The sequence below is a fragment of the Carassius auratus genome, chromosome 49, assembly GCF_003368295.1.
Source record: "Carassius auratus strain Wakin chromosome 49, ASM336829v1, whole genome shotgun sequence".
Lineage (NCBI taxonomy): Eukaryota > Metazoa > Chordata > Actinopteri > Cypriniformes > Cyprinidae > Carassius > Carassius auratus.
Window position 1 is genome coordinate 2,136,900 of NC_039291.1, and position 24,918 is coordinate 2,161,817.

The 24,918-nt window shown below is 35.2% G+C and overlaps 1 protein-coding gene across 4 annotated transcripts in view; it reads left to right on the top strand.

Moving 5' to 3' along the window:
- The window catches only part of LOC113066024 (thiamin pyrophosphokinase 1), a 60,700-nt gene that overhangs the window by 31,518 nt on the left and 4,264 nt on the right, over positions 1–24,918 (top strand). For all 4 annotated transcript variants that reach the window (XM_026237589.1, XM_026237591.1, XM_026237592.1 and 1 more), the window contains 3 exons: positions 929–1,024; positions 5,086–5,232; positions 6,410–6,521. In XM_026237589.1, coding sequence (XP_026093374.1) covers positions 929–1,024; positions 5,086–5,232; positions 6,410–6,521 — 355 coding nt within the window. The remainder of the gene's footprint in view (positions 1–928; positions 1,025–5,085; positions 5,233–6,409; positions 6,522–24,918) is intronic.

Below are 24,918 nucleotides of genomic sequence, written 5' to 3' on the forward strand. Positions count from 1 at the left end.
GCGATTGAGAAGTCACCTGTGACGCCGTATATGCAGCCGTCAGAGGGAACTGAGACTGGAAACGAGCAACGTTCACCTCTGCCCTGTTCTAACACTCAAAGAATTCACACAACAAGAGATCCCATTTACAAAACCCAAAGTGTGATCATACATAAAGCAACAGGGGGGGCTTGTTTGAAGAAGGCAGTCTTTGCTAGTGTATCAACTTTAAAGTTTCTTTAAAAAACAGTTAAAAAGGCTCCTGTTTTAACCCCATTTTTATCCAAATACTTGATCTGCTTTTGTCAGTTGCATCAAATTCTGAAATATTTAAATACTTGGGGTGGTCATCAATGAGATGTTTATTTTTTTATGGATTTAATGCTCACCAACACTGCATTTATGTTATTAAAAATGATTACAATTTAAAAACTGTATATATTGAAATATAAATGTATAATTTGGAACTTATTCCTGTGATGGCAAAGCTTTTAGAAACCAATATTTATGTTTTATCATCAATGGTAATAGTTCTTAATATTTGTATTTTAATAAGGATGAATTCAGGTAAATTGGGATGCTTTTCGCCATTGAGATGGCTGGGAAAAATGTTCCGCTTAACCTGAATTTACCCTGTATACACAATTCTTAATATTTTTGTGGAATCCATGATTCTTTGATGATTAAAAAGTGAAAAAAATGCATTTATTTGACGTATAAATCTTTTGTAACTTGATTATAAATGTCTTTACGGTTCCCTTTGATCAGTTTAATTTGTCCTTGCTGAATAAAAGTATTAATTTATTTTTTTTAAATCAACCCAAACTTTTGAACAATAGTATACATCCCTAAAAACTTGAACCCAAATTTTTGATATTGAATTAAAAAAAATCCATCTATTTATTAACTGCTGACATATTGTCTTAAAATTTGACTTATTTTTCTCCAGAACTGCAAGATGATGAAAACGCCAGACCAGGATCTGACAGACTTCACTAAGTGCTTGGCCATTATGCTGGAGGAGATCAAAGCACAGAAATTGCAGGTTGGACTCCATCTCTCCTCAGAAGCAAATCTGTAAATCTATCGGTTTCTTTTCTTACACTTCAGACCCGTTTCCATTACTTTTTGACCTCATTTGCAACCAGTATTAATATCAGGTGATCAGACCACAGGTGGTCAGTGTTAGGTGACTGGATTATTAAAACCACATTCGGTGGCAGACAGGAACATATGTGACCACTTCGCATTTGTAGCATATTGCCACTCACCTGGAAGTCAACCATTGTGCTAAAACAATAAAGTGACATGCAAAAGTTTGGGAAACCCTTCAAGAATCTGTGGAAATTTGAATAATTTTAACAAAATAAGAGAGATCATACTAAATGCATGTTATTTTTTTTTTTTTACTGTCCTAAGTATGATATTTTACATAAAAGATGTTTGCATATAGTCCACAACACCAAAAAAGTTTGGGAACCCTTGGTTCTTAATACTGTGTTCTGTTCTATGATCCACGACTGTCTTTCTGTTTCGTGATGGTTGTGCTTGAGTCCATTGTTTGTTCTGAACAGTCAAACTGAGCAGCGTTCTTCAGAAAAATCCTTCAGGTCATGCAGATTCTTCAGTTTTCCAGCTTCTTTCACATATTTGAACCCTTTCCAGCAGTGACTGTATGATTTTGAGATGCATCTTTTCACACTGAGGACAATTGAGGCACTCAAACACAACTATTAAAAAAGGTTCAAATGTTCACTGATGCTCCAGAAGGAAACAAGATGCATTAAGAGCTGGGGGATGAAAACTTGAAGACGATGAAGATGTCCAAATGTTATTTTGTTGAAATATAATTATTTTCCATTTAGTTCTGCCCTTCGAAAGCAACAGAAGATACTTGTATGTTTCCCGGAACCCAAATAAAGTACAATTTACCTTGATCTTCAAATTCCAAAAGTTTTCACCCCCCAGCTCTTAATGCACCTTGTTTCCTTCTGGAGCATCAATGAACGTTTGACCTTTTTTTAATAGTTGTGTTTGAGTGCCTCAGTTGTCCTCTGTGTAAAAAATTGATCTCAAAATCATACGGTCACTGCTGGAAAGGGTTCAAATATTCAAATATGCTGGAAAACTGAAGAATCTGCAGGACCTGAAGGATTTTTCTGTTTAACTGTTCAAAACAAACAATGGACTCAAGCACAACCATCACAAAACAGAAAGACAGTCGTGGGTTATCAGGTAACAGAACACAGTACTAAGAACCAAGGGTTCCCAAACTTTTGAATGGGGTTATTTTAATAATTTCTGCAATTTTTTTTTTTGGTTTTGTGGACTATATGCAAACATCTTTTATGTAAAATATCTTACTCAGGACAGTACTAAATAAAAAAATAACATGCATTTAGTATGATCTCGCTCTCTTTTTTTTTTTTTTTCACAGATTCTGCAAGGGTTTCTTAAACTTCCACATGCCTCTGTAGCTATAAAAGAAAATAACATATAAAATAAAATATAGATGTACTTTAATAGAATTTGCTTAAGAGTGACCTGAATGTAGTTGTCTCACACATTTAAATTGTAGTTGAATGAAAATGCATTATAGTTTCTATTAAATGCAGTTAGTTGAACTTTACAGTGATTTTTTTGACCCACCTTAATTATAACTTAAGTTCATCTTTATTTGTAATTTCATATACATTATATGAAACTAATTCATTAACTTGTAATATCAATCAGCACACAGTTAGAATTAGAATTTAGCACTTTACATGTGCTTTAGTATGTTATTCAACACATCAGCGAACTTCTACTCTCAAAAGAGTATTATAACAATTATTTATAATGTGTTTTAAAAGTTTTAATTTGACAAAATGCATTTTTTTCTAAGTTTGCTAAGAAACAGCCACAAAACGGTGTTATCTTTCAGTTAAGGAACCCTTTATTTCATTCCTTTTATATGAAAAGCAAGGACAAATTTTTAAAAATCTACTTTCAAGATCTGAAGTACTCTACAAGTGCGTGTTCAGTACAGTTAAGCGCACTTCTGTTTCAAAAGGGTTGTGCAGAAGAAAAAAAATTCAATATGCTTTTCAAAAGTAATTTTGTTTGCTAAGTTATTTTACTTTTGTGCTTTATCAACATGTTGTAAGAAACTAAAGTAGTAAATTATGTATGTAGTCAAAATAATAGTCCAATCTCAAGTGGTCACTGAAAACTTATATGAAATGCATGTTATTTGCAGGTTTAAACAGGGCCTTTGTCTCTCCATATCAAAGTGTGTTACTCTGTGGCACTGGAATGCAGGAATATGTGTACTAAAATACAAAACCTGAGATACATAACAATAGTAAAAAAGTGGAACTCAAGTTCACTGTGTAAACTGAGTCGGAAGGATACTGATTTTCACTCCTTTTTTTTATATACCTGTCAAACATAAAAGGTGAGCTCACACCTCAGCTTCAGTGTGAATTCACATTCTACAGGAGCTGTCAGAGAGGTTTTGTATGGATATTGTATGTGTGTGCCTGTCTGCTCCTTTTCTGAACCTCAGCCAGAGCTCCAGGCTTGTCAGACAGTCTGTTGGTCCTCACAGAGATGCCCATCACCGTCACAGACACTCCAGAGTTTTACCAATATACAAGCCTCAAGCTCATTCTATATGCATACTACGGCCTTCTTGATTCTTCCTATTGTGTATTTATATTCACCTCTGTATCTCAGCGGTACCTTTTGTGTCTTCAAGCACTCACAAAAGACAAGTAACGCTTCTAAAAGCGAAAAAGCTTTGTGCAGAAGGTCACTGAGGTAACAAGTGAGGTAATTTGACTCTCTGTCAGTCGTTGGATGTTTAAAACATGAATACAACTATTAAAATATTGATTCATCTGCTTGTTTTAAAGCGTCGACTCCAGTTTGTTGGTTTCAGCCTGCAGGTTTTTGCTGAAAATGTAAACTGATTTATTAGACTTTGCTGGTAAAGTGAAGACTTTCTTTGACCTCAGGCTCCAAGAACAAGTTGCGAACGTATCATCACTTCTGTTGCGCTTTTAAAAAAGTTTTGCAATCAGTTTGCATAATTACAGAAGCACTGTAACATGAACAATTTATGTGTCAGATGTCTCATAAGTCCCGCTATTTAAACGAGCCAGTGGAGGCTGGCAGTGAAGTGTTGATTACCCTCTGTGCATTTTAAAGAGTTTTTTTGTCACGTAGAGTTGTTGGATCTCAGAGGGTGATGGGTACATTGCAGTATTCAGACAAATGGTCCCCGGAACAAATATCAAAGACATTCTGCCAAGTCAACGTTTTCCGGTCCGCACTGTTCCCTCAGAATACTTTCCATAATGTATGACTCTGTTGTTTAGTGAAGACGGACATAATTTTTGGCTGCAGTGGGAAGGAAAAAGCTATGCTGCAACTTTGCAAAAGCACTTTCAGATCATTTATCATCAGCTTGCAGATCCTACATCCCACAGTCGGTTTTTTGTTTGTCTGTTCGTTCATTCTTTTGTTTATTTGTGTACTTGTTTGTTGAAGCAACGGCGCTTTTAAAATATTTATTCTGGAGTTGCATAAATAAACTCGATCCTCTACTTTGCACCCACAATTTTTTGTTTATTTATTCATTCGTTTGTTCGTTCATGTGTTTGTTTATTAAATTGTTTGTCAATTCCAGAACATTTATCCTGGAGTTGTATAAAATCATCTGTCTACTTTTTTTGCTCTCACAATCGTGCATTCTTTTGGTTGATTACTAAATTTAAACATTTACCCCTGAGTTGCATAAAAAAATTGTTTTCAGCTGATTTTCTCCCACAATTGCTGATTAGTTTGTTTGTTCATTCGTTCATTTATTAGTTTGTTCGTTTGTTCGTTCATTCGTTTGTTTGTTCATTCATTTGTTGGTATTGTAGTTGTTAGTATTGGTATTGTAGAACATTGCTCACATAATCAATAATTTGTTCGCTAATTTATTTGTTCATTTATTAATTTGAATTCTTGCTTGCACATTCATTTGTTTTTGCAACATCACTCACAATCATGTTATTAATTATGTTTATTCGTTGGTTAACCTATTTATTTGTTTACTCATCTACCGTCTTTTTGCAGATAGACACCATCGTAACCCTGGGTGGACTTGGAGGCCGGTTTGACCAGATCATGGCCACCGTGGAGACCTTGTTTCATGCCCAGAAGATGACGGATCTGCCTGTGGTGGTTATACAAGACCGTTCTCTGGCTGTCCTCCTCCAAGAAGTAAACACTTCTCTAGTTCTCATTAGCATATACTAATCAGTGTTTGCACTTGTGTGCTTTTGACATCCTGATTGCGGCACTTAATGATCAATGGTGATATTAAGCAATTAACAACTGCAGAGACACTTTACTTCCTCTTCTGTGTTGTTTTTCTATTTGTGCACTTTTGAAAGGTCACAGCACTTAATGCAAAAATGTGAAAATATTGCTGTTAACATTTTCATTCAACACTGCTAAATAAAGCAAATAGAGTCATGTGAGAGATGCATGTGTATATTTCATGATGTTTTAAAGATCAGGCCAGCTCATATTTGCACAATAACACCATATAGTACATGAAACGCAGACATGTTTGCAGACGTGTACAGATAATAGTAAGACGTTGTCATCTTGCCAACAACAAATAAGAAAACCTTACAAAAGGACTCTGGCTGCATTACTTTGAATTCTGTGTGAGAATACTTAAACAACCTCTAAGGCTCAATGAGAATAGGACATCGAGATGATTGTGAGAATCTCGTGTAATGGGCCAGAAATTTAAATGAATGCATCTCAGTCTATATAAAGATATCCTTGACTGATTCAGCCCCTCATAAACCAGACTTATAAAACATGAATTAAAGTTTTCTGTCTGTGCAGCACTTACTTACTGCTATTACTGACTTTTCAGAGACGGATCAGAATTAGTTTTGAATAGTCAAACTTTGAAGTTTGGACAATACACATTTAGATTAAAATAAAACAGTTATAAATATAATCTAACTTTCTCAATGTAATAGGTGGTAATTATCACCTAAATAATAGTTCTTGGAACATCCAGCTTCATCGTTCATCATAAATTTAAGTAAATGTGTGTCTATGTTGACAACAATATACTGCTTTAGAAATGTGATGATTATAATTATCACAATATTGAACTGGATTGTTGATTGTGATGAGAAATGAGAACAGCATTACAACAGCATTGCCAGTGCCTCTTTGGATGAGAGTTTTCAAATTAATTTTGAGTCTCTCTCAGAATGTTTATCAGATAATATTACATAAAAAGGTAACACTTTATAATAACTTTCATTTATAAATCATTCAACTGTTATTATTTTCTCATCAGTGCTAGATTTTCAAACAGAGTTTCATTCCATTCTGTGACCTTCTCCTGCTCTTTTGCTCACACTTACAGGGCAGACAGCACCATCTGAACGTGAACACTGGCTTGGAAGGGAAATGGTGTAGTCTGGTTCCTGTGGGCAGCCCTTGTCTAACCACCACTTCTGGGCTCAAATGGAACTTGGGTGAGTTGCGCGCCTGTAGGCCATAAGTCTATCCACCCACTCAAACACCAAACACGCATACACACACACAAACGGACATCCCAAAGGAATGTTTCCCAGTCTGCACCATCCTCTGTGCTCTATTTACATGGCCTGTCCTAGATAGGAGACATTCATTACCCCTGACAGCTCAAATCTCTAGCAAACTCCCACTGATGCTACAGTTGATGCAGTTTGTCAGGCCTGGATTTAAAAAGGGCTCGCAATGACATCATTGTATTTTAGCTTTTTAGTAGCATTTGCTTTTAAATTGTTCATTTTGTCTCATAAAATAAACACAGTATTTCCTTCACGAATGGCCCGTTGAGAGGATCACTCTCAGATTAAACAAAAGAAAAGAAACAAACAAGAAAAACAGTTTCGAGGTCCGTGTACTAGATATACTGCACTGTGCAATCCATCTTCACTTCAATGCATTTGAAGTTTGAAGTTTTTGCTTCCTTTTTAAATTAGTCAAATGAACACGGATTGCTTTTCTGATATTAAATGTGAAGTGTCTAATTGCTGCATGACCAAGATCACCAAAATCTTGCAGAAATGATTAATTACAATCAGGTTTCAAGCATTGTCCGCCATTGTTCAGCCAAACAAATGGGTTGAAGAAACTACACACTTCACCTTTAAGGATGAACTTTCCCTTTTTATTTGAAACTGATTCAAACTTTGGTCATCTAAAAGCTTGTCTTTAGTGGTTATGAAGGGATGTAGCTCAAGAGTGGGTGAAAGTGGGCCACCTCCTACGTGCATTAAATGTTAAAGGTGTGCCAAACAACTGCTCTGACTGAAGACATTAGGAGGAATAGAAATGTAGCCCAACTGTTTGCCTTTGATCTGCTAATGCGAGCTGTCAACGAGAATAATCTCCAGCAAGCTTTCTGTGGAGGCCGGGGCTCGTGGTGAAAATGGCCACGGGGTTGTTGTTGCGGTGGGACTGAAGTGACAGATACACGATTGAAAAGTTTGGCTTTGTCAGCGGCCTGCTGTTTCAGTGAATGGAGGATTTTAAATATAATGGTGATGACTCTGGACTATGACCTTTGACCTTGATTATAAAACAAACAGCTTTATTAAGCTAAGTGGTTGTAGGGGTTTTGAAGAAGTTGGCATAATGTGAATGAAACATTTATGTGTAAAAAGCCTTTAATTGGTTTGTAGAAATGATGGGCCTGTATGATTCAAAATGCTTTTAATTGGCTTACTTATATAAAAAATGTCGGTAGCACTTTATTTTACAGTCCTGTTCCTTATGTACATACAATGTACTTAGTAATTACAATAACTATGTAATAACTAGGCACTAACCCTGAACCTACCCCTAAACCTAACCCTACCCCATGTCGTTACCTTGTATTACCAGAACTTTCTTAGATAAATACACTGTAAGAACACTATAAGAACATGTAAGTACACGTACTTATAATAAAGTGCAACCAAAATGTCTATATATATATACATTTTTGCAATACTAAGCAAATGTACCTTTATGATTCACTGCAGTTAAACTCTGTTTTCCTACTAATTATGATTACAGGGTCTGCTTATCGGTTAATCAAGACTCATTTTTGCATATTCATTGCAAAATACTTTATGAACTCAAAACGTTTTTACTGTAGTACATTAGTAAATAATACATTTTGATATTTGCATGACATAACCTGCTCCATGTGTATTGCTTTTCTGACATAGTAAACTTGCTCAGTGGCTCACCTGGTGTTGCCCTGTGAAACTGAATATCTTATAAAACAGCTAAAATACTTTCAAATACATTTTAGTGGAAGGAAACTAAAATGGCACAGTTGCTCCAGCAAATGCATTTTTATCTATTATGTTTGTTTGCTTTTTTAACACTATCGATTAGGTTTATGGTAGGGTTCTGTTTAGGTGGAACAGTATTTTCATATGCAATATGGTATTAACCTTTTAACGACACTCACAGGACATGTAATTTTTTCTAAACTGGCCTAATAAATACAGCAACTAATGTACTAAAACTTTGCCAGATTCATATACATTTGTTTCAGATAAAATGGAATGTGCTTTCAGCACCACTCACTCTGGGAATGACAAGCAACTTGATATCATTTTGCAGAAATGTTGTCACAGACATGTTTTTCGATTATAATGGTTTGAGGTTACAGGGCATTTTCAAAGTGAAATTTCTAGAAGCTGCATGACAGCCCCATATGGATTATGAAAAAGAACAAGTAATGAACACAAAAATGATATAGCATGCATATTTGTCGCATCTCTTGATGCTGTGTTTATTAGTCCCGTTTTGTCTCATTACACTCAGCTCTTGCCCAGACTCCCTTGAGTTTTGAGTGTGATAACAAGAGAAACATATTCTGAGAGATGACATACTAGTAATCACTTTTGTAATTTCCTGTATGAGTTTGAATAATTCTGCCTTTGGGGTTTTAGAAATATCGAGTGCAATGGAGGCCAGTTTGTGGGTACAGATTTTTGATCTGCAATAGCAAATATAATAGAAATCTTTTAATTTTAGCAGATTATTAGTTTTTGAAAATCCAGTATTAGGCACTTATTTAACAGCTTTATCATTAACATTCATAACTAGTTAATACAGTTTATTATTTGTAAGAAATATTCAGATGATGATGATGATGATGCAAACACATGTCTATTACATATGGAAACATTTTAAAATATTATTAATTTCTGTGATGACAAGAAACATCATTTATAATAATTTCTTATTATTATCAGTGTCAGAAAACAGTACTGCTTGCTTTTTCAGGACTATTAGATGAATAGAAAGTTTAAAAGAACCACATTTGAAATAGAAATCTTTGGAACAATGTAAAAGGTTTGAGTGTCACTTCAATCAATCAATTTAATGTATCCATACATGTAAAAAAAAATAAAAAAAATGAAGATAATATATATCTATTTGCATTCCTACTTCCTAAATTCTTACTATAAAAATTGGACTCAGTCTTAATTATTCCCAGGATTTTGTGGATTCTTCATAACCACAGAAGTATTTACTTACATATTAGTGAATGTTTCCAGATAACAAGTGGAGAAGAGTGACTTTAACTTCTCACAATGGCCTGAGGCTGACGTACAGTTAAGTTCAGCGTAAGAGAATTCCACATGTTAAGCTGGAGTTACTCCATCCAGTGCTTCCTCCTGGGAAAAAGACCTGCAAGACACTTAACCTTAAGCAACTTACCACCAGCAGCTGGAGGACACTCTCATAAACAGATCTCATACACACACACAAAAAGACATGGCAGATGTGTGTATGTTGAGAAGAGTTCCAGAGAATGTGTTTATAAAACCTTTGGGAATATTTTAATGAATGCATAACGGGAAAAATGGCAGGGTGAAGTAATCATGATGAGCTGCCAAGGAGGGGATCACAACTCATGGCTTGTGTTCTTGTATTACAGTTATTTGAGATAACAAGATACAGAATGTTCAGCCACACTAAGGGCATGACTGCTGTTTTCTCTGAAAATGTTGACCTGCTCCTACTCAAAGTGACAACTGAGAGCATACTGTGTTATATTTGGTTTTGAATGTAGAATTTAAAGGCTGTTGACCTCAATGCTCAGTCCTAAAAAAGACAGATTCATTAATTTAGCTATTGACCATACCATCACAGCAAGTCATGACTTAATATTTTTTATTTAATATGTAATGCATGTATGATGTGTAAATATTGAGTTGGAATATTTACCTCAGTGTGTTTTAACTATTTTGCTCTAATTGTGGACATCTGTGACAATTATTTTACACTAATTGCGTTTTTGTTCTTGCAAAAGAACTGCATAAGATTCTCCATTAAGACATTAAAGTAAAGACATTGTAAACTTACTGTTTGGAAAGTTTGGGTTTGCTGTCTATTAAGAGTACTAAATTTCATTTTGTTACATCATCTATGAGTTTCATGGCTAGGGAAATACACAAGCCCTTGTGATTTGATTCATTTAATTAGTGTTTTAGCTTATGGGGACGTGTAAATAATAGCTAATTAGAATTCATAACTGCTTTAGTTCTATTTACGGCTTTTAATGAAGTCTTTTCTAAGTTGTTGTGTTTAGTGATTAACATTGACTTGTGTTCTAATGTAGCTTTTGGTTGGCATACCACTACCTGATTGAAAAAGTAGCTTGTTGTTGGAAAGAAAGTGCACTGAAGAAATGAAGTCATGAGTTTTAATCAGTCCCCAACACCTTACTGTTACTGTATGCTAATCAGGCTAATGTTAGCCTTTGCTGCTAATGTTCTTTGGCATTGCTTTTTTGTGCTTGTTGCTGAGAGGTTTTTCTCAACCCTTTAAAGCTATTGAAAGTTTTGTTGATTTGTGCAATTTGGGGGACTTTGGGAGAATAGGAAAGTCCACACCATAACTTTGAGGAACACTATATCATTGGATTCCCTTTCAGAATAATTTTTTTCCAGCTGAACATTCACAGCCAATCAGAATCCATCTTTTTTTAAGTATTTAAATCTGCAAATGACAAAACTTCAGTGTGCGTGTGTAATAAACTGAATGCTATGGTTTATTGGTTTGGGTAGTTGTAATTATCTTTCTTGATGTAAATGGTCCTTTATAATTTAATTAACAACTAGATGCTAAAAATAATTTAATGATATTCTTAACTACTTGCAAGATTTTAAAAGAAAATAGAGATTTAATTCAAGTAAATGTTTCTTAAGAGAACCAAAGCGTTTTTCCTTATGCAATGGAAGTGATTCTGCCGTGGCTGAGTCATTCATTTAGAGCTTTTAGCTTTAGTGTCGTTGTCTAGTGGACTTTGGGGTTAGAACCTCATAACGGTGCTAATTCAAACCTTTCGATTCCGCTTTTCTAGCGCAAGCCAGTACATTGTTCCCTCCTCTTCAGCTGCACCTCTACAGATGATGGCACTCGCAACAGAAGCCCTGCTAACCCCAGATTACGACACAGCCAGCACAAAGCCATGCCGTAGAGACCCTTCTGCTCAGATGGTCAAGGCTCCTGCTGCTTTACTGGATACGATTTTTGTGTCCATTGAAAAGCACGCTTTGTGTGAGAGAGGTCATTGACGGCAGCGTCTTCCCAGAGGTTATTGGTAATTCATTGAAGGCTGTTTAATGGACGCCCGCTGTGGCCCTGAGTGATTTAGAACCTCAGACTCTCATTCTTGGTAATAGCGGCAGAATGGGATGACTTTACGGCCCATTACTATTCTGCTCCCTTGATATTTCTGTAGGGGTAGATATCAAGGCCAAATATTAAAGTTAGTCATCAGGCCAGGGAAGGAGCTGCATTTCGAGAGGGTAATCATGACGGCAATTTGATTTTTGACAAGAACTTCAGAGAACACTTAAAGGGAGTCTCGCTGACACCTGAAGAGACCTGTAAAAATGTATATAGCTCAGTCATGTAATGCTGCATGTACTATTACAGTACATCTCACTGTATTGAAAGGAATGCTAATGCTACACTGTTAGCCTGCTAACTTTTCCCCTCGACAATGTTCGTTGTATTTGTATTTGTGTTTCTTCATTGAGAGAGGACTAAATCTGCCGATAGGGGAAGTAGCAAATTTCCTTCTGTCCGTGTGAATCTTTTAAGGACGTCGTACTGTTCTTCTCAGAAGGCCTCAGTGTGAGTTTGTGTAACTGAGAGCTTTTATAGGCAAAGCTTGACATTTTTTGACCATTTGAAAGTTAATGCCACTCACTTTTTCAAGTGAAAATAATATTACTTTCTATTCCTTTATCCAGTCCTTCAAGTGAACAATTCGGGAGCTATTGTGGATAATGTCTTTGGCTTCCCGACAGGAAATGATACAACATTATATAGCTCTCAGAATTGTTGTTCACATGCTGTCCTCTGCACAATAGTAGTGATTGTCTCTGTTAGTTATGAAGCCTTGAAGGTGGGTCACCGTTTTATAACATACTGTAATACGGCGTTTTGCTTTGTGTTTACCATGTGATAGATCTAGACTGTCTTCCAGACTGAAATGGTGTTGCATAAGATAAATGACCAAGAACCTCTCAGTGGGGTGATGCTGAATAGTTGTCGGTGGGGTGTTTTTACAGAATGGTCAATGTGAATATTTATTGTGATTACTGTGGTTAAAGTGGGTATTTATAGCTTTGCTGTCGGATTTCAGTTATTATCATAAAGACCTCTGAAGGACAGAATCTATTTAGTGTGTGTGTTTTTTTTTTCAATGCAGGTAAATGCTTTTATTCACTATCTCTCTCTTACTCGCTCTCCCTCTCGTCACCTACTCTCTCTCTCTCTCTCTCTCTCTCTCATGTTTTGTTTTCTTTTTTAGCTTTTCCCTCAGCCTCCTAGTGTCTCAAAGGAGAGAATAAAGATTGTCTGAGGGGAAGTCAAGTGAGTCTTCAACAGGAAGCATGGTTTGGGGTCAGTGAGAGACACTTTTGAGCCAGTGCGTTATTCTACCTTTAACATTGTTATTTACAATAAATAAAGAAATACCAATATAAATCATTATAAAATTATCTTTATATTTCAAACTTTTTTTTTTATTGTGGTATTATGTATTATTTATATAACTGATTGTTTTATGCATTGTAGTGGCCTATTTTTCTTCACTGTAGAGAATAATCAACTAATAATATATTTTTTAATCAGTTATTCATTTATTTTAAATGAATAGAAATATAAATATTTACAAATCAAAATAATATTTATTTATAAAGTTGCTGTCTAATAAGATAATATGCAATCAGCTGGACTGTATTCCCTTTAGGCAACATTAGCAGTATAAAGTAATAAACAAATAATAATTATAATCCGTTATTTTACATAATAATATTTTATACACAAATCAATCAAGAATGTATTAATTTATTTTTAATTTAATCAACTATCATGTAAAATCAGCTGGTTTGTTTTCCCATCTTGTAACAGCATAAAATATTGAACAAATAATAAAATAATCTATTATTCAAAGTGAATAAACAAATATTGATTTTTACTGAAAAAAAAATAAATAAATTTTGAAAGCAAATAAGTACATAACCATGTAAAAAGGCATAATGTATAGTCAGCTCTTTAATAATCACTTCAGGCAATACAAAACCTTTTTCTTATCATGTGGTCAATGAAACAACATTTAATTATATGTATTTTCCTACCAACCCAAATATATATTTTTTGTATTAAGCAGGTAAAAATTTGGATCCAGGCCAGTAAAAAACAAAACAAACAAAAAACTTATTGTTGAGGCCTGCCTCACACACATACATTTACTCAAATACTGTATTTGTGTACATGACAGGAAGCCCGTTCTCTCACATCTCGAGTTGCTAGGTACAGCAGTTCATCTGTCATCTGTTCTAGAGCCGAAAACATGGAGATTGTAGGTTGGAAGTCGTGAAGCTCATTCTTGTGGAATAATGGGTCTCAGATACCTCTACTCCAGCTCCGGCAGATCGACCAGCATCAGGGACTGACCGCAGAGAGGAAAACCATGCAAACATTAGCCATTCCTCTGTAGATAGGGGGTGCACGGCTGAAAACATTAGTATAGATGTAAAAGGGAAATTGAGACACATGGGAGCCGTCACTGTATGTGTGCAAGTCGCACGCATGAAATTAGAGAGTGTTGGGGAGGAAATAGAAACGAAGGCCATTTACGAAAGAGGATTTATATTCCCCGCACTGATGGACACAGGAACAGCTATTCTTACAGCATGCTGCTGTGATATTTAACTAAGATGTAAAATCTGCTTTTGTAGATGGCACTAAAGATTTGCAGTATCTCTATGGTGACAGTGTGAGATGTGTTATAGTCTGACAAACATACTGATAAATTATGCATCATGTAGACTAATCGGACTCAATCAGCCAATTTGAGCAAATTTAAGGTTATAAATTTGATCATGTCTTATCCAGTCAGATTTATTTGTGCAAAATCACTTGAATGTAGGCAAATTTAGTTTTTTTTATGCATAAAAAGATGAGCCACAGCAGATGACTACTCAGACTTTACTAACTTTTATGAATCTTTAAAGAATGCACAAAAAATGCTTGTATTCTTCCTGCTTGAATAGTTGTCCTTCATTCTACTCTGTTCCGAGCTTAAAGGTTTATGCACAAAAAACCCTGTATGCAAGCAAAATCTGTTTAGTTCAAAATGCAGCATTCTCAAAAATTCCTTCTGCTTTCACCAATGTTAATATGAGTAAATTGCTCCGTGATTTGCTTGTGAATTGCACTGGCTCTACTTGTGCCAAGTTCACTATATTTTGAGGAAAGGGAAAGGCAAATTTTTATCTTACTGGGAGTTTTAAAGGGAAAGATGAAGATTTTTCTTTTATTTAGTGTTATTGGTATAATTTGTGTAAAATGACTATATTTAAATTGAATTTTTTGTTGTTCAGTGTCATACTGAAGAAAACAAATTGCAGAAGCAACTTTGAATAAAAATTTACGTTATGGCAGAAACTTTTACATACTGTACTTTTGATAACTGTATATTTAAAATATTCAAGGGGATGATCTATTTTTTTAAATATGGACTATAACGTTCAAATTACACAATTTATATAATTAAATAAAATGCTTTTTTTTTACATAAACAGTTAAGCTCTTTGAACAAATGAAAAATCTCAGTAAAGCCTAGGATAGGAAACTGAACGTATACTAAACTAAAAAACTGAATATATTCTACTGTTTTGAAAACGCTACTGAACAAATATTGTAAAGTTGGTTGCTTTAAAGGGGTCATATGACATTGCTAAAAAAAGAACATTATTGTGTATATTTGGTGTAATGAAATGCGGTTTAAGGTTAAAAAAACGGACACGTGTTAATTGTTACAAAGCTCATCAGTCTAAAAAGCGAGGTGAATGCTAATTGGCCATCTATCCAGTGCATTGTGATTGGCCGAATACCTCATGAGTGTGATGGAAATGTTACGCCCCTTTGTTTTGTATTGCTGTGTCCTGATGCGATGAGACAAAACCAATTAAAGCCATTACAAACGAGGCATTTGTTGCATCCAGTGGGAACACTATTACTGATTAATGACTAATGACTTACAGTATACTGTCTTTTTATGCATTGTATTGCATTGTATCATGCCGTGTAAACATAAAACCATTTCTACATTTGTGATCTGAGAAATTACAAACAACAAGCGCTACTCTACACTGCTCAAAACCCACGTTCGAATCATAAGGGGAAAATCCTTTAAATATGTAAACGTACTTACAGACTGTGAGTCAGGATTATTTGTCAGAACACCAGCATTGTAGGCTACTCACAATCTTCTTCCTCCATTAAATTTATTGAACACATCTGAATATTTGGGTTGAATTGTTCTGCAACAGTGTTGTAAATACAACCTAACCACAGATTTCTAGTTGTGTCCTCTTTTGGAAGACCAAAGTAGTTTCGCTTTCACAACGAAACACACAGTGTCTCAACAACAGGGGCAACAATACTACAACAAGAATAAAAGTTACACCCCTTTCTTTGCATGAACATTTGGGTGTTATGCTAATCTTCCCACATCGTAAAGTAGAAGTGGGGGGGGGGGGGGTGTTTAAATGAGGCGTTTTGAGAGGGAGTAACTTTTATAAAGAATATATCTTTGGGTTTGAGACTTTTTAACTTTTGTGATATTACCTATTCACGAACAGCTTATAATGGTCTAAAGAGAAAGAAAAACTTGAAATCGCAACACATTACCCCTTTAATACTTTACAATGACACACTGTATTGAAATGTACGCTAATCATACAGATAACATTTACTGCTAACTCTCCCTTTCACATTGTTAGGTTGTATTTGCGTTTGTGTTTCTTTGTTGAGGGAGGATTAAAGTGGAAGCAGAAAATGAAGAGTCATTGATAAACTTCCTACTGTTCGTGTGAATCTTTAAAGGACGTCACACTGTTCTTCTCAGAACGCCTCAGCGTGAGCTTGTATAGGATGGGCAGAACATGACATTTCGACCCATTTGAAAGCTAATCCCACTGACTGTTTATAATAAAAATGGGAGTTTTAAAGGGAAAGAGGGAGAAAATGTTCTCATATTAAGTGTTACATGTATCATTTAAGTATTTTTCAAACCCAACATCATGGAATCATTTGTATGAAAAAGTACAGATATTTCTTTTTACATTTGTTACAATAGTTAGGTTGCGAATTCGTGTTTGCTTTCCAGTTATACTTTTGAAAACAAGAATCCACGTTAAATAATCATATTCATTTGAACAAACATACATTGTAGGTGTTTTGACCTGATTTTTGACCCAGCCTGAGCTGCTTTATGTTGACTGTAACTCATTCAGACAGAAAAATGTCCAGCCAACAGACTAGTCTCACCAAACTCCAACTAAACTATAGGCTGTTAAATCAACAAAGTCCAAATAAACTACCTTAGGCTGTTAAAAGCATTTTTTTTTTTTAGCTAGGTTAACATTTTAGACTTTCAAAGAAAGTGTTACAGAAATCCTATCTCCAATTGCGTGGCTTTTTGATTTACTTAAGACTTTGGCCATGAAGTAACTATCTTTCGCATGGCAAGTTCCTCTCATAATTTATTTGGAAAATCAAAAGACTAGTTAATAAGGTAATCATTAGAATTTAGACACTATTGCTCTTGCGATGGACAAGAAAACACAGCGTTACGCTTTCAGGCTTTCATTCTTTGATGTGTCCTCTAAAAATAGCCCTTTTTTGTCAATACAGGCCAAAACAACCCAACTTCATTGATTTTAGTGTTTTGTCTGCTGAGAAAAGCTGAGCGAGGAGATAACGAAAGGTGGCCTTTGATACATTATAGTGCAATCTGACCAAAAGGTCCCGTTGAGACCGAGAGAACGTGTGCATGCTGTGGAGTGTTTTTAAAAGGGTCATTTGAAGGTTTTCTTTTAGTGTCGTGGTTATAATAGGCTGGTGGTAATCTCTGTTTCTGCCGTGATGGCGGTGACCCTCTTTCTGTGTCTGACTCTTTTCAGTATTATTTGTGCTCCAAAAAACATGGTCCATACTTTGGGAATTGTGAAGCCGATTAAAGACGTTTTCATGGATCAAATTATGTTGATAGGTTTATAGGATTTTGGAAGTAAAGCAGGTTTGCCGTAATCGCCCTAAAGCTGGTTGACTTTCCAGTTCATCTGTTAAAAAGTGAGAATGAAATTCAGTATTTTCTAATAAATAATCAAACTGCTGCATATAATTCACTCTAGGCTGCTCATATAGATGCTAATATAACTGTCATAATATATGTGAAAATTTATGGAGTGCTGATCAAAGTCAAACTCAGTAAAGGGGGTTGTTTTTGTAATTAGTCTCCTTCCTTTTCATTTTAATTAAAAACAGCTCAATGCCAATCTCTTTGGAAAATCACAATCATCTGCATAATGCATTTGAAAATGCATACTTACACAAATGTATTTCTGGGATGTTATTTTTGTTTTGAATGTGGTTTCATTTATTTTTCATGCCATTTCAATGTAATTTTCACTGTATTTTTGAATAACTTGAAATAAAATAAATATTAACTGAAATAAAATAAAATAAAAAAGCTATCAAAACGTTCAACATAAAAATAAGTAAACGTAAAAAGTGACTTTTAAACTTTTTTTTAGTTTAGTTAAGTTGGATATTTAAGTTATCTCAAGATATCTCAACAAAAAATGCTAATTTTAAGTTGTTATAACTAATTGCAGCAACATTTTTTACACTATAGTTTCCCCGAGTTAAGTTTTTATTTCAGTTTTCTACATATAAAAATAATTTAACAGTTTTCATTTTACTTTTCATGAACCATAAAACAACACTGTGGTATTCATGTTAAAATCTTTATTTGAATCTGAATCAGGAAGGAAATGGTGAACAGTACCTGTTCAGTCAAGGGGAAAAACATTTCAAAAATTTTATCTGAAATCATAACCTCTCCAGCTATAGGGCGACAATAAAAACAAACGAGCTGACCGCTCGGGTTCCAGGATCACGTGGAAAAACGATCAAAGATTACTAAGTGCACTTGTGTTGATGAATCAATACGCTGTCATTGGTGAGGCCAAATAGCTCAAAGATTTAGCTTGCAAGGGAGTAGGTCAAAACGGGACAAATACGAGTTATAACTGACAAAATAAACTAACCCAAATTGCATGTCGTTATTTTGTGGCACATCAATTTCGGGAAGGTGTCATAGATGCAATTACTTCCCCACGAATGGTCTTCACACTGCACAAAAAGCTTCTTTTGAGGTCTTGAAAGATGTCAGGTCTCTTAATGGAACAATGGCTGACGAAGCGTCCTGCTCTGCATTCTCATTTGCATATGAGAATGACTGTGAGTGGTGAAAGAGCTTCAGTTCCATCATAAATCGGCTGACAGGTTTTGTTCAGATCAGGAAAGAGCAGACTCTCTCTCTCTCTCCCTCTCTCATGCTCATAGTGCGATGACAGTAATTTAAACTGTGCTAAATGCAATCCCACATTATGCTCACTGTTAAGGTAAAGTGAGCATGACTCAGCAGGTTTTAAAGCACACCATAACTCTGATTGTTTGAGTGTCTGGGAAGCGGGCAGAGCTTTTTAATATTAAGCTGTCAAATGGATAGCAGGGCGAATCCCCAGCAAGAATGACTTCAGAAAGTGCTTGTGCTTGTAGGAGTCCCAGAAGTGTCTTTTCCCATTCCGCTAATGTGCTCCTTAGCCCTGTGAGACACAACTTCGTTGCTGTGAATTTTAATGATGCTTTTAGGAGTTGGGAAATGTTTAAAGAGGAAAAAGAATGCAGCGTCTCAGATGCTATGAGACGGGATCAAAAAAAACAATGGATGTCAAAAGTCAGTAGAGAAATCTGAGCCTGGGGCGGAAGAAAATCCTTTGAAATTACAAATACAGGCCGGTTTGTGCTTCTGTGTGCGTAAGCTTCGGAAGTGTTAGCGGTTTTGTGAGTTTAAAGGGACGGAACAGAGCCCCTTTTATCCAGTTCAAGACATTTAAAACAATGACTGGAGTCCTGTCTTCATAAAAGCACTTTGAATGGCATTGGCAGCATTTTCCAGAGTAAATACTCAACTCTGGGAGCTGCTTTCCAGTGCTTAAGATCTTTTTATCATGTCGTCTTTTCATTTCAATGTGACTTCGTCACTTGGAAGAACTGAGGTGGTTTAGCCAAAACACATGCTTCTCATGCCTTAGTGACTGTTAAAATACAGCCATATTAAAATGACTCCTCGCACATCACTTCCTGTCCTGATTCTAGTGTTGCTTTGGTCAAATGGTAGTTGATCTTAGTTTTTTTTTGTACCGGTCTTCCTCTTCCTAAGATTTCTAAACCCATGGAGCTAAATGATTTTTGTCCTACTGAATAAGTGTTCAAGTGTTTTGAGAAATTTGAAAATAGAAATATTATTTCAGTCACACCAAGACCTATTGAATCCATACCAGTTTGCCTTTTCAGTCCAACTAAGGAGATGACAATGCTATATTAACTTCTGCATTCGGAGTCTCAAAAAATCATATTAAAATGATTGGTTGATATTTCTGCAGCTTTAATAATCATATCAAACCATACTTGTTGGTGTAAAAAATTGGTAAAATAATCATCTTTAGATGGAGGCCTGATTTTGTGGTTGATTGGATTGTTTTTTTAAGTTGTAGAGTCCAGCAGATTCAGGTATGTTGCTCTATTATGTCTAATGAGAATAATCATGGACCTGTTTTGGATTTGTTTATATTTTGGTGTGAATAATCAAATCTTGCTCTTAATACTTTAAAATCCAGGATAGATTTCAGGGAAGAGTCCATGCCGTGTAGTATGATTAAAGGTAGAGCCAGTTTAGAGGGTTACAGAATATACATATCAAGGGGTTGTCTTAGATTACTGAATGCAGTAGGATAAATAGAATGAAGTTGTTAGCAAAAGGCTACATCAAAGTATGTAGATGCTTCTGTATTGGAAGTGTTTAGTGCTTTTATTGAGAGTGTCGTAACATTTTGTATCATTTGATGGTTTGGAAATGCTACTGAGTCACAAGAACAAATTTACTAAACAAGAGGTATAGGAAGCCAGTTCTGTGTAAGAATTGGACAAAAATGTAAAATCATTTCTGCCACAAGTTAATGAATGAAACATGATTACATGAAAATGTTTTAAAGACTCAGTTTTTTTTTTTTTTATGTTTTTAGTTTTTTTTCTGAAATGTGTCAGCATTGCCATTGTTAATAAGATTTTTTTAAAAAAAAAAAACTTAATACAGTCCTTTAATCTCTTTGGGGTTCAAAATGGTTTGTTTTTTTGTTTTGTTTTGCTATTAATTTATTTTATTCTTGTTTTTCTTTTTTTTTTTTTTTTTTCATTAAAAACTTCAAATACTTAAAAAAAAAAAAAACTTTTGAATGGCAAACACCATAACATTGTATGGATGGACAAGTACATTCACAGTTATATCTCATTCAAAGCAAGCCTGTTCCATTTTTTAATGTGCAGAATTTTTGTTTTATATTCTCAAAAGGTCTTGCATCCTCCACCAAAATCCAAAAGACAAACTTCTTGTTTTGTTGTTTTCTTTTTGTCATATTTATTTAATTTGTTTTTTACTTATTTGGAAGGACAGCTGCATGCAACATAATAGCCTTTTATCAATTTCAAATATCAAGAATCTGTATCTTCTAATGGATGACTTAGTCTCTAGTTCATTCTGTCTTTTCTGCAAAGTCCAATAAGGTGTTTTCACTTTGAAACTGCATGAACGTATAACCTTGGCTCAGCCTGCACTCTTTAGACAGCGGTTTACGTCAAAAGTATAGATTGAAACATTTTAATTTCTATTAATGCAGTCTGTCTGCGTTGCAGCTTCTAGCTTGTATTACTTTAAATTGGGGTTCTTTATGATGGGTGTTGCTGAGATTCCACTTCAGCACCTCTGTTTTGGAGGAAATGATGTAACTGCAGGGGACCAAACTGTCATATTCCTATGGGAAAGGCAGAAAGCAGAGCTGCTCTCATCTGAAGGTCGAATTAGCATTGTGTCTTCACTTCAGCCTTGTAACCTTCCTCCAATGAAGCCATAAACATTTAATAGAAGCGCTATCAATGCCCACCAGATGGCTAGTACAGCAGCACACCTCACCTCACATGATAAGCACAGAGCAAGACGAGTTTTTGGGGCATAAAAGTAAAATTCTTGCTTCAAAATTATCGACTGTGACTCAGCCCCATGGCTATAGCGTGTTTTCAGCTCTGTTCCTCTGTGGCTCCGTGTAATTTGCTCTGTAAATATTGGGTACTAAAGCGAAGTACATTGGTGTTGTAAATGCAATTACTGCATGCAAACATCTTCATTATTATCAATAACAGCAATACATTCATTTCTGCTCTTGCTGCAGTGTCAGATATCGTTCGGAATCGGGCTGAGGAGATTGTTAATGAAGTTTCCTGGATGCTCTGAGAAGCAGCTTTGTGTTAAAGTCAGATTTGTTATTCATGCTTTACTGTCCAAACCTTCATATCTATCATGCTAATATTAACGCAGCATGGAAAAAATCCAGTTGGATGCAAAATATGTTCTCCCTGTTGGTTGCTTTGACAACCTTACAAATAGCAAACTAACTTTTAAAGGAAGAGTTCACCCAAAAATTTGCATTATATCACTTCCTCACCAGTGGAACATCTGCAGTGAATGGGTGACATAAGAATGAGAGTTAAAACAGCAGATAAAAACATCACAATAAACCACAAATAATCCACGCAACTATAATCCATCAATTAATGTCTCATGAAGCAAAAAGGTTTGTTTGTAAGAAACAAATCCATCAAGACATTTTTAAAGCATTTGTTACTTCAAACTGTTCCTTCTGGCTAAAATCCATCACCTGTTGTCCTCTCATTTCAAACAAACATGTTTAGAACTCTTTTGGACTGTTTTCACTTATAAAAGGGGCTTGATCTGTGCATATTTCACTACTGATTCAGACAAGACCAATTTTTTCACTAGAGAAACTATATTATGGATAGAGGACTGGTATTTTAGCTGGAAGGAACAGACAAGTTTTTTAATTAAAAACATCTTACTGATTAATTTAATTTTTACATTAGACTTTAATTGATGGATTGGAGGTGTATTGATCACTTGTGGATTATTGTGAAGTTTGGACTCTCATGTTGATGGCACCCATTCACTGCAAAGGATCCATTGTTGAGCAAGTTTTGCAATGCAAAATTAATTCTTAAAATCTGTTCTGCTGAAGGAACAAACTAACAAACAAATTTCCATTTTTGGTTGAATCCTTTAAAAATGTATTAGCGGTATTAGCTAATGTTATTAACACTAATATTGCAAATTTTTGTGTTTATGTGAGAGATATCAATGATACTTCATATTCTGGCTTATTGAGCTGTGAGATTACTTTTCTAGCCAATCAAATTTCTACTTTTTAATTGAAGGTAACTGAGCTAAATCTGAGGACAATAATATCATAGAGACATAGAGCTACCAGCCAAAAGTTTGGGGTCAATATTTTTTTTTTCATTTTGTAAGAAATTTCTTTTTTAAAAAAAATACTTTTTTGCTTAGCAATGAAACATTTTCTGTGTATTAACTGATCAAAGTGACCGCAAGAAATGTATCATGTTTTTTTTTTTTTCTATTCTTCAAACAATCCTGAAAAAAAACTGTATATAATAATAATAATAGTTTCCCCCAAAGAATTAAGTAAAACAGATGTTCTAGCAACCTCCCTCTTTGAATAACCACAGAATACTGTAACAACTGCTATTTTGGATAGATCATGTATATTGGAGCATACATTTCAACAAAATATATATAGATTTTACGGAAAATCTGTAGGAGTCATTTAAGGTTCAGAGCAGGAAAGCCAATCAATATTAATTTACACATCTTCCTCTACACCACTGCATGCATATCTGTGTTTGTATTCCTGTATGTGTCTGCTTGAAGAGGTTTCCTTGAAACTGCTGTAATGTGTTTGAGTGGAGGCTGGGAGTTTCTACGTGTGTGTGTGTGTGTGTGTGTGTGTGTGTGTGTGTGTGTGTGTGTGTGTGTGTGTGTGTGTGTGTGCGCACTTCCTCAAGGCCCATCTGTCCACACATCTGCTCTCACACATTCCTCCACAGCACACTGTTCATCTTGAGTGTCCACTATCAGAGTCATCGGCTACACTGTGGCTTGTCAGTATACTTTTGATGAAGAAGACATTTGAGAGGTCAGGGATCATTTAACCACTCCTTTTATAAAGAATACTGATCTGACCATGTCCCTCTTGCTGTTCAATTTCACATTTAATTTCAGATATCTTGTAGGCTACTACAATATTCTCACTAAGAATGAGTATATCATATACAGTAAAATATTATAGATCTATGGGCCTACCACATTGCAGATAGATAGATTATTATTAATGTTTTAATTAATGGGTTAGTTCACCCCAAAATAAAAATTAGCCCATAAATTACTCCTTGAAGTAATTACCTTGAAGTCATCCTGGGTGTTTCTGAATTTCTTCTTTCATACAAATCCAGTCAGAGTTATTTTGAAAATTCTCTTTGATCTTTCAAGCAGTTTCGATGCAACTCAGCGGGTGTTGCACTCAATCGGTTCATGAGAAGTTTAATAAAAAGCTCATACGTTAAAATAAAGTGTCTCACGCGGCACCGGGGGGTGAACAAAGGCCTACTATAGTGAATTAATATCCATATTAAAAACGTAATAATCACTTTAATCTAGCTTGCACTCACTGGTGTAAAAAGGAAGCAGTTCCGGGGAATGACTGATGGCTAAAGGTCTGGAATCTTTGGCCAAGGCACGTCAAACAACCAATCACAGTTCGTTTCGTTCAGCGTCACATTTCGGGGCGTGCAAATGTCGGCACAATAGCAGACTGGTGTGTAAAACTCTGATGTATTTTATAGATTCTACGCCGCAAACTTTAAATATTTTACATACTTTTGAAAACCCAGCGTTTAGTTGATCCTAAACACTATAGCTGTGTCTGAAATCGCTCACTCATTCACTAATCCCTATATAGTGTATGGCAGTTGAGTTCACTAAATCAGGAAGGAGTGAACAAATAAATAAGTGAACAGATTCGGACAGTCACGTATAGCCTACACTGCGCCTGGAGTCGACTTGGAGCTGTTGCAAAAACATTTCCATATGTACTTTTATATTACTTGTACATAATTTTAGAAAATAATACTAATAGCAATAATACTCAAAATTACTTTTTATTGCAGTTACACATACCTCTGTTTCAGCTTTGTGTTTTCATCGATGGTAACGTTATATATATATATATTTTTTGTAATGCTTATATGTTCATAATCATTAAATGCTATATAACGTACTGAGAACAAAAATTAACACACATA